A 25,812-nucleotide genomic window follows, 5' to 3' on the forward strand; every position below is an offset into this window, starting at 1 on the left:
AAAAGTGTCAATCCCCAAGTACAACCTCACAGGCGGGAGAGTAATGGTGGGCCGTTCCTCAAGCCTGCCTGTTAGGTCGCACCCGGGCATCAACACTTTTTGTCTGCTATGATGGCGGTGTGCCGGAGGTGCTACTGCTAACGTGAGTTGTCTAAAAACCTTGTTTTTAGTAAACTCTGTGTACAAAAACAATGTTCTCAATGCTCGTGTTCATGTGTAGAGACCCTAGTGATACTACGAGCAAAGTTTCACTTTAAACTACATATAGTTGAACTACATAGCTTAACTACAATTTGCTGTAACTTGCTGGTAGTTAAACTACATTCATATTTTTCTGCTGCGTCAAATATTTTCAACTACTTTTTAGGTCATTTTTTGTAGTTTAACTGCTCAATTTACGAAGTACAATTTTGGCCAACAACATGAAATGTTTTTTTTTTTCATAAAAAAGAAAAAAGACCTATATAAGATAGATTGTATTTTTCTTTGAAAAAGGCATGAAACATGTCATGACATTCTAAGCCAACTCTGCCACTGATTGGCTTGCCCCGGCAGCACTCAAATGCTTCACACAGAGTGGGTGGGTCTTTGTGCCAAGGAAGGCAGTGCTCATATGGCACAAGCACGTCATGGACAAGCAGTAGTTTTACAATCTACATTTCTCCAGGGGTAGAAATGTAGTTTGTTCAAACTACTGCCAGGCTGAACTACATGTAGTTTTACAAGCTATGCTTGAAAGTAGCTTCCACAACACTGCATATAGGATATGCAAAACAAACCCTCACAAGAGTGAAAAGTAGTCTACAGACAAGAGCTGACAACTTTTTCTCTAAATTCTAGCAAAGAAAAAAGTAACTTGCTCAATACATTCAAAATTGTGTACTGTAGTAGACTTATATACGGAAGTACTGAAGGGTATTGCTGCCATAACAGAAAACAAAAAATAAAAATCAGTATCACGACGTGATAAGTTTCACGTTATAATGTGATAAATTGGTCTCGGATGGAGGGGGCAGACGTGTGTATTCAGACCATTGATTCAGACTGGATCTGGTGGTGGGGGGTGATGGGGGTCGAGTTGGGCTGTGGGGCTGTGTCTAAGTGCTGAATGTAACCATCAGAATATAACTTTTTATTCATCTAATTTTTCGGCTTTATCGAGGCCGGTGCTTGCTCACTATCTATAGCCATTTTTATACTGGGCAGCAAGCCGCCAAATTGGCCGTCCTTTTTGCGGCTAGGTCCGTGGATTTAGACAGAAGGCGGTATATTGGGGGTCTGTTTTGGTCCGCCAATTTGCCGCCTCAAAGGGTACACTTATTTCTGCCTCAATTGGTGTCTAAATCCGAATTTTAGAATTGTTTTCCAAACCCATAAATACAAGAATAAGATTAGATTAATATCAATCCTGGGACTGCAGCATACTGCACATCCTGACAGCTGAGAATATTATTATTAGTATTGTTCCCCTCCCACTCTATAAAAGGAGGCTGAAATTGAAAATCACAGGACATATCTGTTCTGTCCTGAAATGTGTGTTGTGTGTTTCTCTTCTATAAAACACATTCTACATCTCGGAGGCGGAGGGAGACGCAGGTCTGTCTCAGACGTGAACGAAAAAACAAGTGCGTCACACCGAATGTGTGCCAGTACAGTGTCGTCTTTGGCTGTGAGCGTGTAAATGCGCGCCTACATTTGAAATAATGTCTATGCGCACTGAAGACGCCATATCTGAAACACACACACGCTTTAACCAAGACGGCGGCCAAAATCACCCAGACATGAAAAAATCTTTGAATCCAAATGTGATAATTTTCGGAGCTCCCTTCATGCTGCCTCTCCTCCCCTGATCTTGTCGGCCACAGTGCCACTCTGGCACGCAGCGCGTCATACAGTGGCAGAGGGCAAAGTATCAAAAACGAAACTAACGTCTCAGTATGCGCCAAAAAAAGAAAGAAAGAAAAGCCAAGACTTTCAAGTCATCTGTGTCAAGTCTAAGTCAAGACTCAAGTTATTAATGCCAAGTCAAAGTCAAGTCGAGTTTTTCATCGGTGTTAGTCAAGTAAGTCTCAAGTCCTCAAATTTGCGACTCGAGTCCGACTCGAGTCAAGTCATGTGACTCGAGTCCCCCACCTCTGGAAAATGTGCTGCCTTTTTTACCTAAAAGGGGCTTCTGTCTGTCTGTCTGTCTCTCAAACCATCAGACACAAATCAAATTAAATCTTTGTGTCACTGTTTTGTAGCATAAATTGTGAGCCAGACACAGATTTAGAAGCTGTGTTCATGAAACTAGTGCATTGCCCGTAGGAAGCATGTATTCCTATAGAAAAGTGTCAGGTTCAGTAGCTTTTTCATGGATGGCAAAATGAGGTTGTGTTTGAAGGTCGGACATCAGGGATATAATTGACTGTTTTTGACTACTTTTGATTATACCATTATATTTCACCTTAATAACTATTTACCTTGTCTTGTTTGGTGTCGTTATTTTTAGCACAACCTCACATATGTGACTGTACAGTTATTGTGTTTATTTTGCCATATTATATTAACACTACTGACCTTAAATCACAAAATAGCATAAAATCAGAGTATTTTGTACTGTAAAAACCACAAACAGTTTAATGAACCAATTGCATTAGTTGTAATGCAAATATAAATTGTTGTTTGCTAAATTTGTGCACAAGTTTTTGAAATGTACAAAGTTATATGTAACTATTTACATTTAAATGCAGGCAATGCCTCAGGCTCCTCAGCTCATTCCTGCCTGCTCCACATTCAGCCGTCTCCTCCTTGTTTTGACTCACAACACAAAAAACGACTACACTACACACTAAACACACCACACCAAACACTACATTACACACTAACTATACACTCCAAACACGCTATATGTCACAAATCTCTCAACTCTCAAAACTCGCCATCTCTGTCGCTGTCTGCATCTCCGCCTCCGTCCCTCCCACAACTTCCTGTTCCTCAACAACCAAACTTGCTACTTGGACACTTTCGTGACAAAAGCCCGTTTTTACCGTTTCTTCCTGCACCAGACACAAATCAAACGTGATGGCTATGTTCGTGAAAAAGTGTGGCGGACATTATTTACCCTAAGTCCGATTTCGGACGTGCCGGTGCGTCTGGTTCGTCGCCTCGGGAGGTGGGTCGGCTAGCGGCTAGCAACGAGCAGCTAGCTACACGTGAACATCCACAGATTCCGATTCCACTTCGTTGATCGCGCGTCTCGGGATCTCCTCAGACCCGAACAGACTCGGTCCGGACTCTTTTAGTCTAATTAATCCACAACAGTCAGTTTAGATGCACAGAACGGGACCGAACCACCGGCAAAATCCCGGCCCAGCTTGCGCCGCTGCAGTTATAAATCCGCTTGTTTCTTAAGGTGGGGGGTGGCGGTGGGCTCTGCAGTGATTGGCTCTGGTGCGCACGTGACTGTAGTGGCTACGGTTAGCAATGCTAGCGGAATTCGTAAAACGTTTCTGAAATAAATTATTAACGGTATCATTGTAGTCCAAACAAATGCGTCATTGCACACCATTGAACCACGCAGCAGCCACGTGGACTCTCAGGTCAGTCTGATCCTGATCCGCAGAGATATTTGAGGCAAAGGCAGACAGACAGACATACAGAGATTCCTTGCTTTTATAGAGAGATAACCAAAGCCAGAACACAACAGGTAGAGGTTCAGAGTGAAAAGTTTCACATTATAACATGATCAGCTGGAGGGACACCTAGGGCTCCACAGGCCGATGTCATGCTACGGCCTTCAATCAGATGCTCGGATTGGACAAATCTCCACAGTCAGCATGAAAGGTCAATGACAGTATAAATATGTCAGTGAAACTGAGACTGTCCAGGTGGATTCATGGATTCACCTCCGCCCACTTTTTATTTTTTGTTTTCTGGTATGGCAGCAATATCCTTCGGTACTTCTTACTTCGTCTACTACAGTAAACAATTTCAAATGTATTGAGCAAGTTACTTTTTTCTTTGCTAGAATTTATAGAAAAAGTTGTCAGCTCTTGTCTGTAGACTACTTTTCACTCATACATATTGTGAGGGTTTGTTTTACAGACATACAGATAAAGAGCAAAATTTGTTACATTTTCTGTTCCATATTTGTTTTTGTGTTTTGTCTGTTTTTTATCACTTCAAATATTTGCATATCATAATCCAGATTGCATGTGTATATGTCTTCCAACATTTCAGTGCAACGATAATGTTCATGCCAGCAACACTCATTTAGTGCAGTTTTTGTCTCTATAAGCTTTCAAACACATTATCTATGAATTCAGTTATATTTGATTTAGATGTGACCAATGAAACATCCTACCAGTTTTAAAATTAATTCATATTCACGATTCATGCTAGTATGCTTAAAGCCAATGTCGTTCTGATGGTATAATGTTTTTTTCTTATTAAGACATTTGGGTGGTTTATTACATAATGCACGAAATTATTGTCTTTTCTTGATAAAAAAAGCACAACACCTGCATTTTGTTATTACACTTATTACAAAATGCGGCAAAGTTTATTACATATTGCGTTCAAGAATTTTATTATAAAATGCCGCTTTATTACATAATGAATTGAACATTTATTACATTACATAATGGGGCGTTAGTACATAATGTTGCGCTACAGGGTGGCGTAATAGTCTGTTTTGGCATTGGAGAAAGCTTCTTTATCAGACCTCATGTGGTCTTTGTAGGCTTCATGGTGGACTGTGAGGCCAGATCTTTTATAGAGCCTCTCCAGACGGCGACCAGTGGTCTTAGGGTACGGAGTTTAATGGTGAACCGGGGGCCGGATGGGTAAAGGAGACAGTCTGGGTTTGAAGAGGGGCTAGGGAGTCAAGACTCCAGGAGATAGCAGTATTAAAGTGGGCCACCAGCCCATCCAGTAAGGTGTCGAGGGGATCAGAGGCGAGGTGGGTTTCCTGGAAGAAGTCCAGGAACTTGAAGCAGAGGTCAGGGGCAACAGAAAGGTGGGGGACATCAAGAGGGCTAAGGAGCCGGTTAATGGTGTTCACTGTCTTGATGTTCCTGTATTGGATGTTATGACTTATGTGCTGTTTGGGGACAGGAACAGTAAAAAGGACAGCATGGTGGTCAGAAACAGTGATGTCCAGGCACTGCAGATGGGAGGGAGCTGTGCAGTTGAGCACACCAGATCGAGTTAGTGGCCTTTGACATGGATGGGACCTTTGACATGCTATGTGATGTTAAAGCAGACCAGGAGTGACATGAGTAAAGGGGCAGCTGGTGCAGTCCACGTGGATGTTGAAATCACCAAGCAGGAGTGCAGGTGTAGACATGGAGCAGATAGCCATGAGTAGCTCAGACAGCTCAGACAGGAAGGTGGTGGAGGCTTTTGGAGGGCGGTAGATAAGGACAACTTGTAGCTGTGTATGCCCAGCCAGAGAGAAGACTGCACTCTCAAATGAGGTGACATTCAGCACTGGAAGTTGTTCAACCAGATTGTGTGCTCCATGTATGACTGCCAGCCCACCACCATGGCTCTTGGAGCAGTGTGTATGTAAACATAGCCTGGGGGAGTGGCTTGATTTAGTGTTAAGAAGTCCTGCTGATGCTGCCATGTCTCAGTTAGGCCAAGAAAGTAAATTTCCTGTCTGTGATGAATGGAATTGTCCGTATAAACAAACTTGCATCGATCGAGTGATCAAGTGACAGCAGATGTCCAGGAGCTCCTTCACTGAGTATTTGAGCAGCGGCGGAGCAGTGACCATCCAACCTCACCACAAGCCGGGGGAGACCACAGTAGCAGAGAGGGCGATACAGGAGCCAGGTGGTTAATAATCCTGAGGTTGTGGTGGAGGGAGGAATATTCTCATTATCTACCCCTTATCCGTGAGGGTCGCAGGGATGTAACCCTTTTTCACGGGTGTAAAGCTGGAGTCGCCAGCTCATTGCAGGGCCCTTACTAATGGCAGAGGCCGACTGCACATCAGGAGCAATTTTGGGGTTCAGTATCTTGCTCAACGCTTTTGGGGTTCAGTATCTTGCTCAAGGATTCGACATGCAGCTCAGTTCTGCCCCGGGGAGCCAGGATACGAACCAGCGACCTTCCGATCACTAGTTGACCTGCTCTAACCGCTGAGCTACAGCCGCCCGGACCAATGGAGTAATGTTGGATAGTCCACAGAGTAGTGAGTATGCCCGTTTGAAAGATAGCATTGCTAGGCTAACAGCTGATCAGCGGAGAAAGGTAAGTCCACGGAGTCAATTGTTCAGTTGTGCAGCATTAAAAGTTTGTAGTACAGCCCCAGAGCTTGTAGAGACAATTTGGCTTTCTTTTTTCAACAGAAGGAGCAGTTTTGCTACAGATTGAGTAGAGGCAATATTCACACCAGCGTCCTCTCACAATCAGGTTCCGATACTGTCCAGAATATTATATAATATAATAGAAATACCATCCTATTCTCCAGGATACCCTCAAAGGTACTTCATGTTCACAAAATATACTAACAAACTCAAGCCCAACAAGCAACAACAGATGGGCACTGACCTGAATGTAATATTCCTCAGTAATACTGACACAATGTAGTGTCCAGCTTTACACTCGTAGATATTAACTGAATGATGTTAATGGACCTGCAGGCTGCGGCCACCCATTTAGCTATCGCTGTTTAAAGTTTGTCTTGTGTAGAGTTGTTCAGGCATCTCAGTTGTGAACTATACAGCGTAGTCTGCCTTTGGAGGGGGAGGAGGGCTCTCTGCATCAGCTGTGTGCTCGGCCAGCAGGTGGTACCTGAGACTCTGTGTACTCCAGTAGTAACTGAGACACTAAAAGCAAATGACTTTGTTCTTGTGGAGAGAACCATCTGGCAGGGCTTTGAAGCTCAACTTGTCATTGAAAAGACCTTTTTCTTTATCCATTTGTGCTCGAGGGGCTTTGTTTCTGCTGCCATCCACAACGTCACTGCTGCATTGGTTCCTGATTTCCCAAACTATGCAAATTACATAGTTCTAATTATACACTGTACTATAGGAGTTGTTCTCCCTGTTGCCTTTGAACCATGCAAATGTCACTGATACAAAAATGCCACTGTAAGTATATCCACTGCTACACCACACTGAAATATGCCAACCACTGTTGAAAACAATGCCATGACTCACTCAGTTCATCCTCTGACTTTTCCTCTCACGTTGCCGTGAGGTTGACATTTTTAGTTTTAAATCAGATGTCTTGGCATCTACTGTATTTTTAAAAATTTCTAGGGCATTTAGCAGATGCTTTTCCAAAGTGATTTACAATAATAAATACAGTCATTCATACACTGATGATGGTGGCTGCCATGCAAAGTGCCAACCAAGCACATCAGGAGCAATTCAGGGTTCAATATCTTGAATATGGACACTTTGACGAGCAGACCAGGGGGGGAATCGGACCAGTGACCTTCCATTAACACATGGCTGGCTCTGCCCCTGCGCCTCAGCTTCTGAATGGATTCATTGACAGTTCATTAAAATGTTGTACAGCTTTGTTTAGTGTCCATACAGTATGTCAGATTTTGATGACTTTTGAATTTTCAAAATGTTCCTGTACTAGATAGATAGATAGATAGATAGATTGATACTTTATTTATCTTTATTTAAGTATCCAGTAGCATACAAAATACAAAACATACATTAGACATACATTAAACATACATTTTTAAAAACCCTAACCTTAAGAATAGAATAAAAACAGAATGAAAGATAAAATATAAAGTATTATATATATATACTGTATATACATGATATATATAAAATGAATATAAATTGAACAGTAGCTGCAGTAAACAGTGCAAAATGGTAGACAGTGCAAATGAAAGTGAAACAGTGCAAATGGATGTGCAAATAGAGGTAGAAATGGTCCATTGTCTATTATCTATTGTCCTCCCTGCCTTAACTGAGAGCTGTTGTACAGTCTGATGGTGAGGGGGACGAAAGAGTTTTTGAGTCTGTTGGTGGAGCTGGACTAGGGCAGCAGTCTGCCACTGAACACACTCCTCTACCTGGTGAAGGTGTTGTGCAGAGGGTGGTGTCCAGTACGGACAGCAGTTTGTCCAGAGTCCTTCTTTCTGCCACTCTCACCAGAGAGTCCAGCTCTGTGCCCACTACTGAGCCACAGTAGTAGTTTATGCTGAACCGCAGCATTAAAGAGGACGTTGGCCACCACAGACTGGTAAAACATCTGCAGCAGTTTTTTTACAGATGTTTAAGGACCCCAGCCTTCTCAGGAAGTACAGACAGCTCTGCCCTCTCCTGTGTAAAGTGTCCATATTTGCTGTCCAGTCCAGCTTTTCGCCCAGCGGCAGCCCCAGATATATATAGGTCCTGTCTACCTCCACATCGACCCCCCTCGATGGACACAGGTTGGAGATGTGGTTTCTTACTTCTGAAGTCCACCACCATCTCCTTGGTCTTGGAGGTGTTCAGCTGCAGATGGTTGGACCTGCACCACCTCGTAAAGTCCTCAACCAGGCTCCTGTACTCCCCCTGCCGTCCATCCTTGATACAGCCAACTATCGCAGTGTCGTCCGAGTATTTCTGCATGTGGCAGAGCCCGGAGTTGTACTGGAAGTCAGATGTGTACACGGTGAAGAGGATGGGGGAGAGCATGGTCCCCTGTGGTGCTCCGGTGCAGCTGACCACAGTGTCTGACGTGCAGCCCTTCAGTCTGACGTACTGTGGTCTCTACGTAAGGTAGTCTGTGTCACCAGCAGTGGGTCCACTCTCATCTCTGTCAGCTTGTCTCTCAGCAGAAGCGGCCGGATGGTGTTGTAGGCGTTGGAGAAATCAAAAAACGCGATTCTCACAGCGCCGCTCTCCTTGTCAAGGTGAGAGTGGGCCCTGTGGAGCAGATAGAGGATGGCATCCTCAACGCCCACCTTCTCCTGGTATCCAAACTGCAGTGGATCTTGTGCATGGTGGACCTGGGGTCTGAGGACATGGAGCAGCAGCCGTTCAAAGGTCTTCATAATGTGTGATGTCAATGAAACTGGTCTAAAGTTACCCGCCTCCCTGGGGTGTTTTTTCTTAGGAACCGGGATGAGACATGAAGTCTTCCAGAGCACTGGGACCCCCCCTAGCTGCAGGCTCAGGTGGCTCCCCCAGTTCAGCAGAACAGGCTTTGAGCATCCTTGGACACACTCTGTCCAGGCCTGCTGCTTTCCTTGGATGAAGCCTCCTCAGCTCTCTGCTCACCTGATCCTTGGTGATGGTGGAGGGTTGGGGTAGTCCGCAGTCTGAGGTGGTGGGGTTGGGGGAGGTGATGGACATGGTGGGGGAGTGAAGTGGCCTGTCGCTGGTTGTGGGAGCTGGAATATCAAACCTGTTAAAAAACAGGTTTAGCTGGTTTGCTCCTCCAGCATCCCTCTCTCCTGTGATGTTGCCATTCTTCTTGCAGCCTGTGATGGTTTTCATGCCATCCCAGACCTCCCTCATGTTATTATGCTGCAGCTTCTGTTCTACCTTCCTTCTGTAGTCCTCCTTCGCCTCTCTCAGGTGGACCTTGAGTTCCCCCTGTACGCGCTTCAGCTCGTCTCTGTCACCATCCCTGAATGCCCTCTTCTTCCTGTTCAGGATGTCCTTGACATTACTGGTGATCCAGGGCTTGTTGTTGGGGAAGCAACGTACAGTTCTGATGGGGACCACAATGTCCATACAGATGTTCAGGTAGTACAGTGTGTGACGTGTGTGCATACACTGTACTATACACTGCAACTGCATTACTTAACACAGACTTCCAACTGATCTATGCTAATGTTTCTTGATATCTGGATTAAATGTATGTAAACATATTCACTGATACTGTTATTAAAGGGATGTGAGAATTGGCTACCATCTACATGGTGCAGATAACCTTTCCACAGACTGCTAACAGAGGTGTTGGGTGTCTGGCACGGATAGAAAAGCAAAATGGTCTTAGTCAGGATTACTGTCTGATCGGTCAATTAGCTCACAGTCTACCTGGGTAATAGATTATATTATTGCGGTTTGGTCTATCCCTTCTCCTTCACTCCAACATACCTGACCAGGGACAGGTAACCTACTAACTATTTATTAAGAGCCATGACAAATGCTAATTAGTGTAATGGCCCCACGTGTACTGACACAGGGGCTTCCTCCTTTGACTGCCATTTGCTCTACTGGTTTTTCATCATCGTTTGAGTGGTGTTGATCTCTCCCCCAGGCCTCAGCACAGGGTATTGCTTTCACTGGGGTGCTTTAGCACTATTATATCTTCCGCTCCTCTCCAGCTTACATTGCATCCCACTAGGTGATAGAGTATGAACTGATCATTATTTACAGTGTCAATGTTGATGCTAATTATGCAGCTTTAATATTACACATTACTACTACTACTACTACTATGGACACCAAACTCTGACACAGTTTTTATAATCTTTCTTTATTGCTTGCAATCAAAAGTCACACACCAGCGGTGCACAGATGTTGACTGAGGAGAGGCAGTCTTTCCTCAGCATTTATAATAATTAGGAACAATGCATTTAATTTGTAACAGTCACAAGAATACATATGATCTCCCTCAAAACGCTATTCCAACATCTCCACCTCCATCTCATGATACACATGCACTTCCTATGCACTTCTACCATTGTTGTTTGTCATAAGTCAACCTAAGATCAAAACACTTATACACAGAAGAGGCTTCACCAACCCTCTTCAGGATGAACTCCTTACAAAAGTTCCTTTATGTTCATCTTCCCAGTACATTATACCACATACAATACATGAATACATACATCCACACTCTGCAACCACATAGGTATCACAAGACAGAACTCATGTTGGAAGCACACCAACAATAAGATTAGACTTTACCTTAAATAATAATGTTGTATATATCATTAGGTTTCATATGTACAGTATCTCACAAAAATGAGTACACCCCTCACATTTCTGCAAATATTTTATTATATCTTTTCATGGGACAACACTGAAGAAATTACACTTTAATACAATGTAAAGTAGTGTACAGCTTGTATAACAGTGTAAATTTGTTGTCCCCTCAAAATAACTTAACACAGAGCCATTGATATCTAAACCGCTGGCAACAGAAGTGAGTACAGCCCTAAGTGAAAATGTACAAATTGGGCCCAAAGTGTCCAAATTTGCCCCAATTTTTTGTGGCCACCATTATTTTCCAGCACTGCCTTAACCCTCTTGGGCCTGGAGTTCACCAGAGCTTCACAAGTTGCCACTGGAATCCTCTTCCACTCCTCCATGATGACATCACGGAGCTGGTGGATGTTAGAGACCTTGTGCTCCTCCACCCTCTGTTGCTAAAGAAGCTGAGGGTAAAGGTGATGGACTGGCCAAGCATGTCTCAAGACCTAAACCCTACTAAGCATCTGTGGGGCATCCTCAAATGGAAGGTGGAGGAGCGCAAAGTCTCTAACATCCACCAGCTCTGTGATGTCGACATGTAGGAGTGGAAGAGGATTCCAGTGGCAACCTGGGAAGCTCTGGTGAACTCCAGGCCCAAGAGTGTTAAGGCAGTGCTGGAAAATAATGGTGGCCACAAAAAATATTGACACTTAAGGCCCAATTTGGACATTTTCATTTAGGGGTGTTCTTACTTTTGTTGCCAGCGGTTCAGACATTAATGGCTGTGTGTTGAGTTATTTTGAGGGGACAGAAAACACTGTTATACAAGCCGTATATATATAATAAAATAATAACAAAAATGTGAGGGACTTTTGTGAGATACTGTAAGCACAATATATCAAAATAAGAAGGGACATTTGAGAATTTCTCTCACAGCTGTATGATTTCTCATATGAAGAGTCTCTTCTGACCTTAACTGTGCATGAACTATGTGTGAGCTTCTAACTTCTACTTCTACCTCTACTTAGCAATGCATGACATTCTAAATGAAATTCCTGTCCAGAAATTCAAAGGAAAAAATAAAAACAGTATAAAACAAAAATACAAATACAACTAGATAGGTTTTTCATAGTCTTTCATAATTTTATAAGTGTAAACCATAATCAAAGCAGTACTCTCTCACACATAATAAGTGAGAACATAGACTAACCAAATTTTTCTTCAAGCATGGTACACAACTAAGAGCTGGCCACAACTACACTGCCCAGACAAAGATATTCTACGCTATTATGTGTATTCTAAGTCACAATGATGTTTGGCCTTTTAAGTCAATGACAACTATTTGTAAAACTTCAGCTATCTTTGACCCTGTGTTTGACTCGAAAAGTGGGCAAGTCTGCAGTACAACATTTGACATTTTCCACGCATTTGTCAGCATTGTCTGTCCTTTCAGTGTTTTATTTTAGTTTTAAAATTTTATTACAGGTGCTGTTGAATTTAGTATAGAGCTGTGGTTATTCTGTAAGTGTCTTTAGATAGTGCTTGTGTAAGTTGCGGTGTACGGGACTATTTTCTTAGAGTACTTAAATATTGTTGGTGTGTTTTCTGTCACTGTTTATTGTTTCCATCAGGTATCCAAAATGCTGACATACAAACAGACTGCAAATATAGAAATAACTTGTACAACTTTATGTATATAGCCCTTATCTAAATACAGTTACAAATTGCTTCCAAGAATTCATAGCATCTAAACCATATTGCTAGCATGAGAAGGTTACAAAGTTACAAATAAGACTAAATGAAAATAAAACACAACAACAAAGAAGTTATTGATCATCATGTTTGTAAGCCTAATTTCTTCAGGCAGGGAGTTCCAGAGCCGAGGTGCTGTGATATTAAAGGCCTGGTCGCTCTCAGTTACCACCCTTTACCAGGGAACAGCTAGCACAGGGCTAGTTAGAGGATCTCAGGTTACGTTCTTTAACATACGGATCAATAGTTCTGTAATATATCAGGGGGCCAGACCATGTTGGCCCTTAAAAGTTATTACAAGAATTATAATCTCAAATCTGAATGTAAATGGCAGCCAGAGAAGAGAGGAAAGAATTGCAATGATGTGGGACATATAATTAGTTTTAGTTCAAATACGACGGTACCATTTTGCATTAAGTCGAGCCACTAAGAATTTTTTAAGGCATGTAAAAAATTACAGTTGTCAAGAGGTCAAAGACAAAGGCATGATTAAACTTCTCCAAGTCTGTGGTTCAAAGTTCAGTTGTGACTGACTGTAGATTTGGTATTAGTTGCCGGTGGACCAATGAATGACCAATCAGAGTGTACGTGGCAAGTTTCACGCAGATCGGACAAAATCCCAAGGAGGAGTTCTAAAAAGTAGGTTTTGCATATGTGGCGCTTTAGCGAAAGAAATGTGCAGCAGAAGTGGGCGTGTCCTATGTCAGAAAACCCAGCTCTATTGAGGGAACATCTGGATATAAGGTTTGCAAATGTGGTATTTAAAATGTGGACGTTACAGGCAAAAACGCGATTGCATCCATTATAGCGCCACCTAGTGGAGTACAAGTGCAATTTTTGATATGGAAGAACTGTCACCTATTCTATATCTACCATATAAATTTCAAAGCTCTCAGCATAATTGACCAGTCATGACCTCCTTCAAGATATGGCCTCAGGATTGGCCCTACATCATACCGACCAAATTTCGTAAAAATCGGTGAAGCCGTTCAGGAGATAAAAACTTCCCATATTTTTAGCGCCACCTAGGGGCCAAAATTCGCCAAATTGGGCTCATCCCTTCCCAGTTTCATGGCAACCAGGGATCTCAAATTTGGTGTTAATAGCATTTAGTTTGACCAAGATATCAAACAGTGATTCGGCTCCATTCAGGGAATATGGGGATACAAGGTTTTTGAATGTGCGACATACGGTTTGGGAGTTATAGGCAAAAACCGCATTGGCCTAGGTTATAGCGCCCCCTGCAGGCGGATATATGTAGTTTTTTGTGTCTGAGATATTCGCAGGAGTCTGGACCAACCCTCCAAATTGCACCGCCCTCCCTTGCACGGTTTAGCCTGCAGCACCACTTTTAGCCGGAGAAAAATAAAAATAAAAATCTTTACAATTACAATGGGGTTCCTAGCACCGCTGGTCCTAGGAAACGCGTATGCTTGCATCGGCCCCCCGGGCTTGGCCCCCTAATAAACCCGATAGACAACAATAATTAAATGAGTAAAAAGCAGACAGATGAATAAATACAAAGGCATAGAAATGACAATAACTACAAGAGTGATAAAAAGGCTAGTGGATGAATAAAAGATAACTAATTAAGTGGGTTCAAGTATGGAGAAACAAATAAATATATGTAAAGCAGGACATAAGAACTGAGTGACATAAAATAAAAGAGAGGCTAAAAAGATATGTATTTAGATGTTGTTTAAAAGTCTCTGCAGAGGTGGAGTCCCTCAGATTCAGAGGCAGACAGTTCAAGAGATGAGGGCCATACTGTCTGAAAGCTTACTCCCCATATGTTTTTCCAGAAATCTTTGGGACAACCAGGAGGCCAGCTGCTGAGGATCAGAGGAACCTGTTGGGTGCATATCTATGAAGCATGTCCGAAAGATAAGATGGTGCCTGGCCATTTAGTGATTTAAAAACCAGTAAAAGGATCTTTAAATCAATTCTAAGGCTACTGGGTAGCCAGTGCAGCGACTTTTAAATAGGCATGTGTTCTCTGTCTGGTCTTCATCAGTAGTCAGGCTGCTGCGTTTTGAACTAATTGTAAGCGCCAATGGCTTTTTTAGGAAGACCAGACAGGAACGCATTACAATAGTCCAGCCTAGAGGTTATAAAAGCATGCATCAGTGTTTCTGTGTCAGCCTGCGAGATAAATGCTCTGATCTTGGCAATGTTTCTCAAATGATAAATAGATATTTTGTTGACATTTCTAATGTTTGTATCAAATCAGAGATTAGAGTCTAGGATGATACCAAGGTTTTTTTCCTGGTTCTTGGTGTGAAGGCCTAGTGACTGAAAGGTGCACAGATGTTTGCTCTCTCTGGGCTTTTGCCCCAAATATTATGACCTCTGTTTTTGTCTTCATTCAGCTGGAGGAAATTATGTGACATCCATGCATTTGTGTCAAGTAAGCAGTTTATTTAGCTATCCGGTGGGCTGAGGTCATCTGGGGATACAGAAACATATAACCGGGTGTCATCTGCATAGCTTTCAAATTCAACATTGTGCTTTCTTGTGTATAGATTAATAAGGACTGGGCCTAGAATGGAGCTTTTTGGGACCCCACAGGTTATATCCATTTTCTTTGAGGAGGAATAACCCATGAAAAAAAGAACTCCTGGCCAGTCAGATATGACTTGAACCAATCTAAGACCATTTCTGAGAGACCAACCTAGTGTTCAAGTCTATGTATAAGAATTTTGTGGTCGGCGGTGTCAAAGGCTGCACTGAGGTCAACTGAAAGGTTATTAAAGTCAATGTTTGTTCTTAGGTTGTTTACTACTTGACCAATGCAGTCTCTTTGCTATGCTGGGCTTTAAAACCGAACTGAAAAGTCTCAAAGATGTCGTTGGTTTTTTCTTTTATTTTTATTTTTTTAAGTTTGTACTTGATTAAAAATAAATTTTTTAGATGTGGGTCAGTAATTATTCAAATCTGAGGAATGGATCTAACCATGGCAGTTTTTAAAGCATCAGGGAAAGTGCCGGTGAGTAAGGAGTGGTTTATAATTGCTAATAATTCCTCAGAAAGAACGTCAAGAGCAGTTTTTAAAAAATGAGGTCGGTATGGGATCAAGTGAGCAGATAGAGGGTTTTAAGTCAGAGACCATCTTACTAATTATTTCTGTATCCACCAGAGTCAAAGAGTGCAAGGTATTTGTAACATGCGTAGTGCTTTCTAAGTTGTTATAGGACACTGTCTGATTTATATTATTTCTGATAATAGTTGACTTACCGTTAAAATGCACTTCAAATTCACTGCACTTTGTTAGGAGAAAAAAATCACTGGGGCATGTAGAAATGGGATTTATCAGTCTGTCGGTGGTTGTAAAATGTAATCGGGGCTTTGTTCCGACTCTTATTTATGAGTTTAGAGAAATGAGCCTGTCTTGAATTTCTCAGTGCCTTACTGTATTGTGAGAGTTGGTCATGTAGAAGATCATATGCTATGTCTCAATTCAGGGTCTGCATCCTTCGATACCTTTGCGGTATTTGAAAGCGAGTCCTTCAGACAGACCTCGAAGACCTTGTCAACCTTTGTTAAATGGGACGGTCTAGCCTTCAGAGCATTTCCTGGTTGCGTCACCAGCTGTTCCTGCCCTTACCCTTACATCACGATTTTTGCCCACACCCGCGAAAGTGACGATCTATGCCACGCGATGTTGTCGTTCTTTATTCTTCTTTTTCAGGCGCGCAAAAAATCCTGGGATATGGAAGGCCGCAAACGATAGTAGCGGTGCATCCTCCGGAAACAGGTGAGAGAAGGCCGCATCTGTGGGGTGCATTTGGAGGAGCCTTCGAAATTGGGACAGCCTTCGTGTGGTGTTGTGACGTAATTGGGCTTCAAATGTGGCCTCCGAAGGACGCAGACCCTGAATTGAGACACAGCACTAGTGTACCTGGAGTGCTTTCCTCCATCTACGTTCAGCTTTTCGGTAGTTTCATTTGAGCTTATTTACAGAATAAGCAGTAGGTGTTGTGTGAACAGCAGTCAAACTGTGTTTATGATTGTGTTGTTGTGTTATCTTTCTTTTCTGTATTGTACTAGTGATTTTCTTTCTTTTCTGTATTGTACTAGTGATTTTCTTTTGTGTTGTACTAGTGATTTGATTGTGTGCACATCTTGTTCAGTTATGAGGGTCACACCGTTTAAGTTTCTAACTCTTGTCTCTCAGCGTAGCACTGATGGCTTCTGGAAGTCAGTGGCCAAGTACGTTCCAAGGGAGCCCAGTGACATGCGCATCCTTAACCCCTACTTCATCCAAGAGGCCTCCTTTAAGCTGATTGGCTTACCTCACAACAATGGACAGATGGGTCGAGGGGTGAGTGACATGTTCTCTTCAGGTCTTGTAAAGAGATAGCCGGAACAGTGAGCTGTTTAATGGTCAAGAGCCGACTCCACTGTGAACACACAGTAGCAGCTACACAGAGCCTGAAAACAGTGTGACATTATGAATAGTTCCATGTTTCACATCTGTAAGATATCCACACATTAACTATACAGTGGAAAAAAAGACTTGTCTGCTGGTCATTTATGGGTTCTGGTATACATGTTATTACCTGCTTCATGCAAACTTTTTATCTGTTTTCAGAATATCCCAACCCTGGGGGCAGTCGCCATAACGATGGCCCTGCATAACTGTGATGAAGTAGCTGTGGCTGGATTTGGCTACAACATGAGCACCCCCCATGCCCCTCTGCATTACTATGAGAAGATCAGGATGTCAGCCATCAAAGAGGTAACTACAGACTTGCTTTGGTAAGGTACCACAGTAGTTCTGAAACTGATGCTGAACGGGTCAGAACTGTCATTTGATAGGCACTAAAAAATTGTTTATCTCACTTCAGTTCCAAGCAGCCTAAAAGAAGGCTGTTACCATTGTGGGCCTCTCTCAAAACCAAGAATGCAAAGAAACACCTTGTGCTCTTCCAAGCCATTCTTGGAAAAATGATCTTGCAGAATCACAAGCTCACAGAACACTCCTGACAGTTTGAGACAATGCATTCTAGCTGGTGGGAAGTAATTTCAGCACCAGTGGCTGCTGGCTGTGCTCAAACATCAATTAATCCAGTTTATTTGTCACATGCAATCATATAGGGTTAAATCAGTAAGCGTGATAACAAATTCACAACAACCGTATAATGAATGTCTAAAAATAATGACAATAATGACAATGATAATGATAATAAAATGACAGTCTCCATTCTCACTGCTTGTCATTTATTTTGAACATTGGGGTTGCATTACGTAATATCAATTAAAGGTCCCATATTATACTGTTTTGCATCAATTTCACACAGCTGTCAGAGGTCCAAAAACACTGCATTTGAAATGTATTGCCCCAAACACATGGTGGTCCTGAATTTCAGCTGTCTAAAAGTCGCTCAAGTGAGCTCTACTGAGAGCAGGCTATTTCTGTGCCTGCACCTTTAAATGCTAGTGAGCTCTGTCTGTCAATGCCTGCCTTGCCTGCTACACGCCCTTCTCAGGGAGAGGAAGCTGCTTACGCTAGCTGTAGCATCTACTAATATTTACATGGGATGTAACACTATGGCTCACCGAGATGCTGTTGTTCAACCGAACCAGTTTGACCCAGAATCATACCCAGAAGGAGAGGCTCCTGAAGAAATACAGACTCTGCAGCTGCAGCAGGACGTTTCAAAATGGTTAGTGTGTCTGAATATGTTACTTAGTTTGTTCGTGTTGTTACATTTACTACCATGTAGATAATAGCTAACAGCTAGTGAAAGCTGTGTTTGTCTCCAACACAGTCTTCAAACTCTTGGACACTGTTTGCATAGTCTCTGTCTCCAGTCTGCACATGTTTCCAGACTTTTTATTTTTTTATTAATTTGCGTCTAGCTCTGAGCGTTGACACTGCTAGCTTACCACTTCGTTACTTTCATTAAGTAACAAAAGGAGCTGAATCTGAACAACCTGTAGGAGCGCGGTTTTACCAGTGAGTGGGCTGCAGAGTATGGAATTAGATAAAAATAAACTTCTAAAATTTGAGAGAACATAAAACTAATTAAAAAAAAAAAACTTATAACTTGCAATCCAATCATTTCTCAAGTAGTGTAAAGTATTGCTCTTTTTCACTTCTAGTAATGCATTATTTTGTTTACGATTCCCTCTGCTTCTCTCTCTGCACTTAAACTTTTGCGCTGACTCTCAGCTTTGCACTCTCTCTGCAGCTCTGTCTTGTTTGCGCTCCCTGACTCTTTGTTTGCAGTTTTGGCACAAACCTTTCAAGTGGGCGGGCTTTTTCAGCAGAGCGTCCCCATTGGCTAATTAGCTTTTGACCGACACAGCTCAGCATGTATGTGTAGGTAGCTGGCGCGCTAAACGACCCTGGCTTTAAAATGGAGAGAAGAAGAAGATGATGACGACGACAATGAAGAACAATATATGTTTGCAATTACTACTTACATTTGATTAGTTTTCCTTGTTGTGGATTGTTATTGTTGTTCTTCATTATCGTAGACTAGCACTGTGTTTGACCAATGTGTTACATTTTAACTGTGAAGTGCCAGCATTACCTGCAAATTTTGTGATCCCCACATGTTAAGGGTATCGACTGCAAAATTTGCAATTCATGGAAATCGTCTCTCTGACACTTTAACCAGTCAAATTCATGCAGCCATTCTTCAGGAAAACAGTATTTTCTGCCCTTTTCCACCACACTTTTGTCTTCAGACTCAGACTCATCCTCACAGTTAGGATTTGACTCTGGCACTCTACTTGGCTTATCAGGGAGAAAATAACCCAGAGATTCCACCAGGTACGTGTTCGCTGCGTTAAAGGAGAACTTTGGTCGATTTAAACATGCAGCTTCATTGCTCAAGCTACCCTTGACTTGCCAGTACCGAAGACGCGAAAACATTTGGTCCAACCATTACAGAGCTACGTGAACGGAGACTTAGCATTGACAGCTAACAGCATGGGGTCAGAACTTTACACTGGGTTTTAAGCATCTTAACATGCTCCACATCTCACACCAAAAGTTATGCAACATCAGCAGACACCTTAGCACACAGCACTGTAGCGTGTATGACTCAAACTGAATAAAAAAGTAGTTAAAACAGTGTGTTTGTGCAAGGAGCTACTTACCTGTTTGTTGACATCCGTGTCTTCCGGTAGCTAGACCAAACTAGTCAATCCGTCGAGCGTGCACTTACTCCCTCACTGGCGGAGACGGAAACGTAATCCAGTATTTTCGTGTTCATGTTCATAATGTACATGTCCATGTTACAGCCTGTCATGAGCCATGAGCCTTACAATAGCCTGTTAAGCCTGTTAAGTGCACACTCGATGGATATGCTAGTTTGGTCTAGCTACCGGAACACACGGATGTCAACAAACAGGTAAGTAGCTCCTTGCACAAACACACTGTTTTAACTACTTTTTTATTCAGTTTGAGTTTGAGTGCAGTAGTGTCGACAACTGGCAACGCAAGACTGAGGAGTTCCCGCAATAATCACATAATCACTCATGACCACGGTTATAAGTATAACTTATAACTTATAAAACAACATGAAGTGAGCCCGACTGAAGGATTAGATGAAGAGCTTGTATTTGTCTCTTTTTTGAGATTTGTGTGCTGGCGTCAACACAGTGTGTTTTATTTTGAAAAGTAACCAGATGTTATGTTGTTCTTGGTGCTTGACTCCCTGTCTGCTCTGTGCTAAGTTTGGCTGAATAGCTGTGTCTTGCTCTGGCATCTGCCAGAAATGGAAGTCCTGCGTGTCTGCTGAGCTGGAGCAGAGCAGAAACGCAGCACAGCAGACCTTTTGGAACTGACTACAGTGAAACCTATCAGTAACACAGCAGACATGTATCTGATGGAATCGCGGGGTAAGCGTCAAGAGTTTGTTTCGCCATTGTTTACTGAAAGTGAAACTTTCTCCTTCTGTGCTCTGAACAACTTTAGGACCCTCCCCCTCCACACATTAGCCACTTACAGTGCCATTCCCCATTCCCTGCCCATCTCCCACACATTGGCCTGCCACCTGTCAGTCCAGATTCCAGATTCTTTGATTCGCCCCTTCCACATACCAGGGTAAAAACACAAAACAAAACTAGAACTGCAAGCATTTATGAACAGGGGCCAAGCCCCCCCGCGCGACTCGGACCCTGTGCACCGCAGAGCCCACGGAAGTTGGCCCAAAGGCTTGCATACGCATTCCCTCGGCCCCTCGGGCTTGGCCCCCTAAAAAACCCATCAAATTCACTGGTCGCTACGGAGCCTTAGAGGTGACATGGATGTTTGGTTTCTTTTATCTTGCGAGTGCAAGTTACTATCATGCACGTGCAACTTACTTTATCTCGCATGTGCAAGATAATAACCTCGCACTCGTGGGATAGTAAGATGCAGTGGCACTCTGGCTCAAATAATTGAATGAAGTGAACGTTGTGGTGTTAACTCAACAATAATGGGATGCTGGAATCATGAACAAGTGCTGTTTACTTCAACAACTTATATTGTAACATTGTTCTCAGTAGCAGCGTTGTATCTAGGGCTGTAATCAACCAAAGAAATCTTTGGTCGACCAAAGCCGTGAAATTTCGATTAAATTCATTAAAATGAATTAATTAATAAACACACTCGAGTCTGTCGGCTTGTACAGAGTTTTGCATCATGTGCATCTGCGCAATATCATAGCCCATGATTTCCAAAAATATACTATGTCAACTAGTGATATCAGCACAAGAACTGTTGTGGAATATTTAGACCATTGTTTTTGTCATGTTATAATAATTGACAGACACTATCATTTTGCTTTGTGCGTGTCCTCGCACAGAGCTCAGCTCCAACTATTAACCTAAAACTTTTACTCTTAAACACAAAAGGCAAGTCCACTTTAAGAAAAAATAATATGGACTACAGTGGGCACAGCGCATTTGCGCATTAGGCTAAAACAAACTGCCTAAATCCAATAGATAATACTAGAAATAAATGTGCACAATATTAAAACAGTACCATATTTAGCCAAATTTTAAACTGAAACGAAATAAAGTGCATTACAATAACAAGGTAGGCTCACTCAGAACAAATACGACAAGTAAATAAATCAAACGCCCACACGGGTTTCTGTCTTGGTTTTTTTTTCCACCACCCGAGTGGTCGGGAGTCAACTTTGGTTTTGTCCTTAAGATAGTTTTTCATTTCTTCTGTGCTTCTCCCACCTGATTCTGTAGAATCGAGATTTTCCTCATCTCCACACAACAGCATGGCAATCTCCTTCTCTTTTTCGGGTTTCTGTTTTTTTGACACATGTTGCTCCTCACCTCCAGGTTCGTCTGTGCCTGTGGCTGCACTCAGTGCACTCAGTCGGTCTGCCAGCTTTGCAACTTCTGTATAGGCCTCGTCTCATTTGGCATCATCCAGAAGAGAGAGCTGCTTAAAACAACGGTCAAATACTGCAGCTGTAATGTATACACTGTTGGTCATCATCATTCGGTTATAAACTCCCACCTACTGTCAATTTCTTTGACCAGCTTGCTTTTCATTGTTTTGGTAATGGGGCTGAGGGACATTTTGCTGCTCCTGCTTCTGTTTTAACCCAGTTTTTGCCTTGTGCCCCTTTTTGAAATGTCCCACCAGAGGACGTGCTGCAGCCATGGCACGACAAATTGTCTGAGCGCAGCGTTGATACAGAGCTGCAAAGTGTGCCCGGCACACCTGACGCACTGCATCTCTGACCATTCATGTGACTCCTTTAGTGTTTGCACACAGAGTGCCATATTAGCCTTGTTGTCACATACAACAGACTCTCTCTTTGCTTCTGAAATTCCAAAGACATCAGCAACTTCAGATAGTCGCACAGCGATGTTTCTTCCTGTGTGCGCCTCTTCTATTTGTTTAGTCTCAAGCACAAGAAACTGATCGTGTCGTATTAACTAGGAAACTTTCTCTTTGAGGCCCATATTTTGCTGTTAGTGCATGTATGATTGTCTGGCGTGCCGGCACTGTATATCCTGGTTCCAAAACTTTTAACAAGTTCTTAAAACCTTGGCCCTCCACAACACCAATGGGCCTCATATCCTGAGCGATAAAATTGACAATTCCTCCTGTGATATCATCTCTTCGTCTGGATGACAGAGGAGGCCTAACATCAAGCGTGGTCTGGGCGTATCTTGGGGATGCTGCCGTTGCGGGTGGGTGCGCCTGCGGTTATAAAACAATTATTAGACTAAAACATTGATATATGCAAATGTTGATATGTTCATATACTTCAAACGGACAGAGCAACCTAACGCAGACAAGTCAGCTTACCGTTTTTAGGTGATATGCCATGTTTGTAGTCGAACTGTGATATGCAAACTGTCGTTTGCAAACTTTGCATTCACTTTTCCATTGTCTATTTTTATAAAATGCTGCCACACTGCTGATGTCTTTGGCATTGTAGCTTCAATACTTAAAAATAAATAAATATTTAACAATCCACCTAGGCCTTCTGGTCCATTCTTTAATCTGTTGTCTGTTTAATTAATGTCTGTAGTGGGTTGGGCTAATCCAAAATAGTGAAAACAAGGGGGGTGTTCTGAGGACACACTGTTACCTGTGAAACGGGTGCTCTGAAAACACCCCCATTAGCACTTGGTACTTCCCTCCTGATGAAGTCAAATGCCATATGCAGGACATGCAGCATTGGGATGGAGAGGAGCGTGTTTACGCACTGCCATAGCAACATGTAATTAACACGCCAAAAATCGACCAATAATTCGACCAGTCGACTAGGAGATCACAGCCCTAGTCGTATCGTACATAATCGTCATCTTGTTGCACTCTGACCTCTCCATGTACAGGTGGTAACTACGACCTGCCCTATACAACAGCGTCCCCTTGTGGTATATAGCAATAGTATATCTGTTGTATGTAAAAACAGAACACAACAAACGTCTTTAGTGTCACCGTGAAAGCCACTGTGTGAGAATGTTGTGGAAAACTGAAGGTATTTTAGTAAATTTAGGTTTTCTGTCACAACTTTCACATAAATATATTACTATATGCACCTGCATCCATTGTTAGTCATTGTCCTGCTTGGCAGTATTCACTGCTGCAACGTGATTTCATAAATTAATCATAACCGAACGGCTATTACCTTGAGAACTCCTCCATCATCATGGCTAGCATAATAGCTAATAAAACCTACACCTGCACACTCATCATGGATCATCAAAATACCTATTACATGTACCTCTTGCCTTTACAAAATAACAATAATAAAACACTTTATTAACTTTTATCAATTAATTAATTAAAATTATGTGATGGTGTCGATCCATGATAATAAGCCTGCATTTAACTGACTGCACTGTTTAATTACGTCCAAAGGCATGAATTACTATCTCTCACACGTGTCTTACTAAGTTACTAAAGCTGTTTTTAGACAGAGCACCAAGCCGCCAATTTGCCCGTCCTTTTGGCGGCTTGGTCCGCGGTTTTAGACAGAGGCCGGCAAATTGGGGGTCTGTTTTGGTCAACTAATTTTTTCACCTCTATCTAAAATCAAAGCGGCAATGTGCGGGCGCCTGCGTGAGGTGGGCGGAGGTGTTGATGACCCACACTGTTGTTGGACCCACAGCCGGGGAGTTTTAAAACCAAGAACCAGCTGATCACAGCAGTCAGTCCATCATTTCATCCGCGGACATTAAGATGAACAACTGGACAGCCGCTGAGATCCAGGAGATGCTAGCGTCTCCTCGGTCTCTGTAGCTGTTTGGTTGTGTTAGCTTGGTGTTGTGTCGGCAGGCTAAGACCAGTCGCTACTTTCAAATTATAAGCCCCCCACTAAGAATCCAGTTCTAAACTCCAATGGGGTGCAATGTAAAGCTGTTATTTTGAAGTCAAATTCGTTGTAACTGTTCACAGCACAACTTCGAGCTTCACGTCACGTCACATGTTTAAGCCTACCTCAGAGCGACTTTTGGAGAAGGAGGAATATTACGCCTCCGTTTTAGAAAGACAGGCCGGCACATTGCCATCCTTACCTTGGAGCAAATGTGCCGCCTTTTCTATCTGAAAAGGGCTGAAGTCTCACACACAAGATACAGTAAGACGCATGTGAGCGATAGTAAGTCGCACGAGCGAGATTTTAAAAAAAACATCCATGTCATCTCCAGGGCTCAGTAGGTCGCACATGCACGACTAAACGAAAAAGTCGCAGTGTTTCAAATTTTGGTCTGAAAATGGGACCATTTGGTCGCAGTCTGGAGCCCTGTACTATATTTAGGTACACATTAAAGGGGCCTGTATTTTACATGAGCATTTCTATTTTATGCTCCACTATAATTTTGATACTAGTTACTTTTCAGATTTCAGTTTTTCTTCCTCTTCCTGGCCAGTGAAAACCATCTATGTGCAGATGCTTCTGATGTTAAATGTTTGTAATAAACCGAAAGATGACGTGTTCCTTTATGTTTTGGATCAGCTGAAAATGCATCATTACAGAGCTGAAACAGTTACATTGTTCTCACAAAACAGCAACACTGAAAAACATATGATGATCTTATTGAAGTGGGATGTATTGCTTTATATTAAACTAGCTAACAGTATATAAAGATGTTAAAATGAGCTCAGCCTTAAGTCTACAGCAGTAAAATGTAGGGGTGGGAATCTCTTGGCACCTCACGATTCAATTCGATTCCGATTCAGAGGTCAACGATTCGATTCTAAACCGATTCTCGATGCATCTTGATGCAGCGATTATTTATTATTTCCATGCATGATTTAAAAACATTATTAAATTAAATCTGAGTTTGCTAATCACTTCCAACTTTTTTTTCACTGTGTGACTACTTGGTACTTTCAAAGCAAAGTATTTATAATGATCCATACTTAATTTAATTCCAATATATTTAATTATTAAAACAAATGAAAGAAATGTGGCAAGTCAACTGGAAGGTTACATTTGCTAGCAAACATCCAGCTTGGCAAAGAACCAAAAGGAAAAGAAAAGTGTTCCTGTAGCAGCATACGTGTAGTCAGTGGCGTGCACAGACTTTTTGAAGGGCAGGGGCGAAAAGAAAATAAAGGGCACATACAGCAAGTTCTCACCACTGAAGAGGGCACTAACTTCTGTGTGTTGCCGAGGGCACTTTAGACATGTTTATATGTTATACAAATGGCACATTATATAGCCTTAAAACAGACTAACTAGACAGACTACTCAAGTTAATTTGTAGT

General features: G+C 42.3%; 1 protein-coding gene across 1 annotated transcript in view; it reads left to right on the top strand.

Annotated features, from left to right (window-relative positions):
• The window catches only part of st3gal3a (ST3 beta-galactoside alpha-2,3-sialyltransferase 3a), a 120,847-nt gene that overhangs the window by 71,126 nt on the left and 23,909 nt on the right, over positions 1-25,812 (top strand). Inside the window, exons 6-7 of the mRNA XM_030433739.1 lie at positions 16,798-16,944; positions 17,215-17,361. Of these exons, the coding sequence (XP_030289599.1) occupies positions 16,798-16,944; positions 17,215-17,361 (294 nt within the window). The remainder of the gene's footprint in view (positions 1-16,797; positions 16,945-17,214; positions 17,362-25,812) is intronic.

The sequence above is a fragment of the Sparus aurata genome, chromosome 11, assembly GCF_900880675.1.
Source record: "Sparus aurata chromosome 11, fSpaAur1.1, whole genome shotgun sequence".
NCBI classification, from domain to species: domain Eukaryota; kingdom Metazoa; phylum Chordata; class Actinopteri; order Spariformes; family Sparidae; genus Sparus; species Sparus aurata.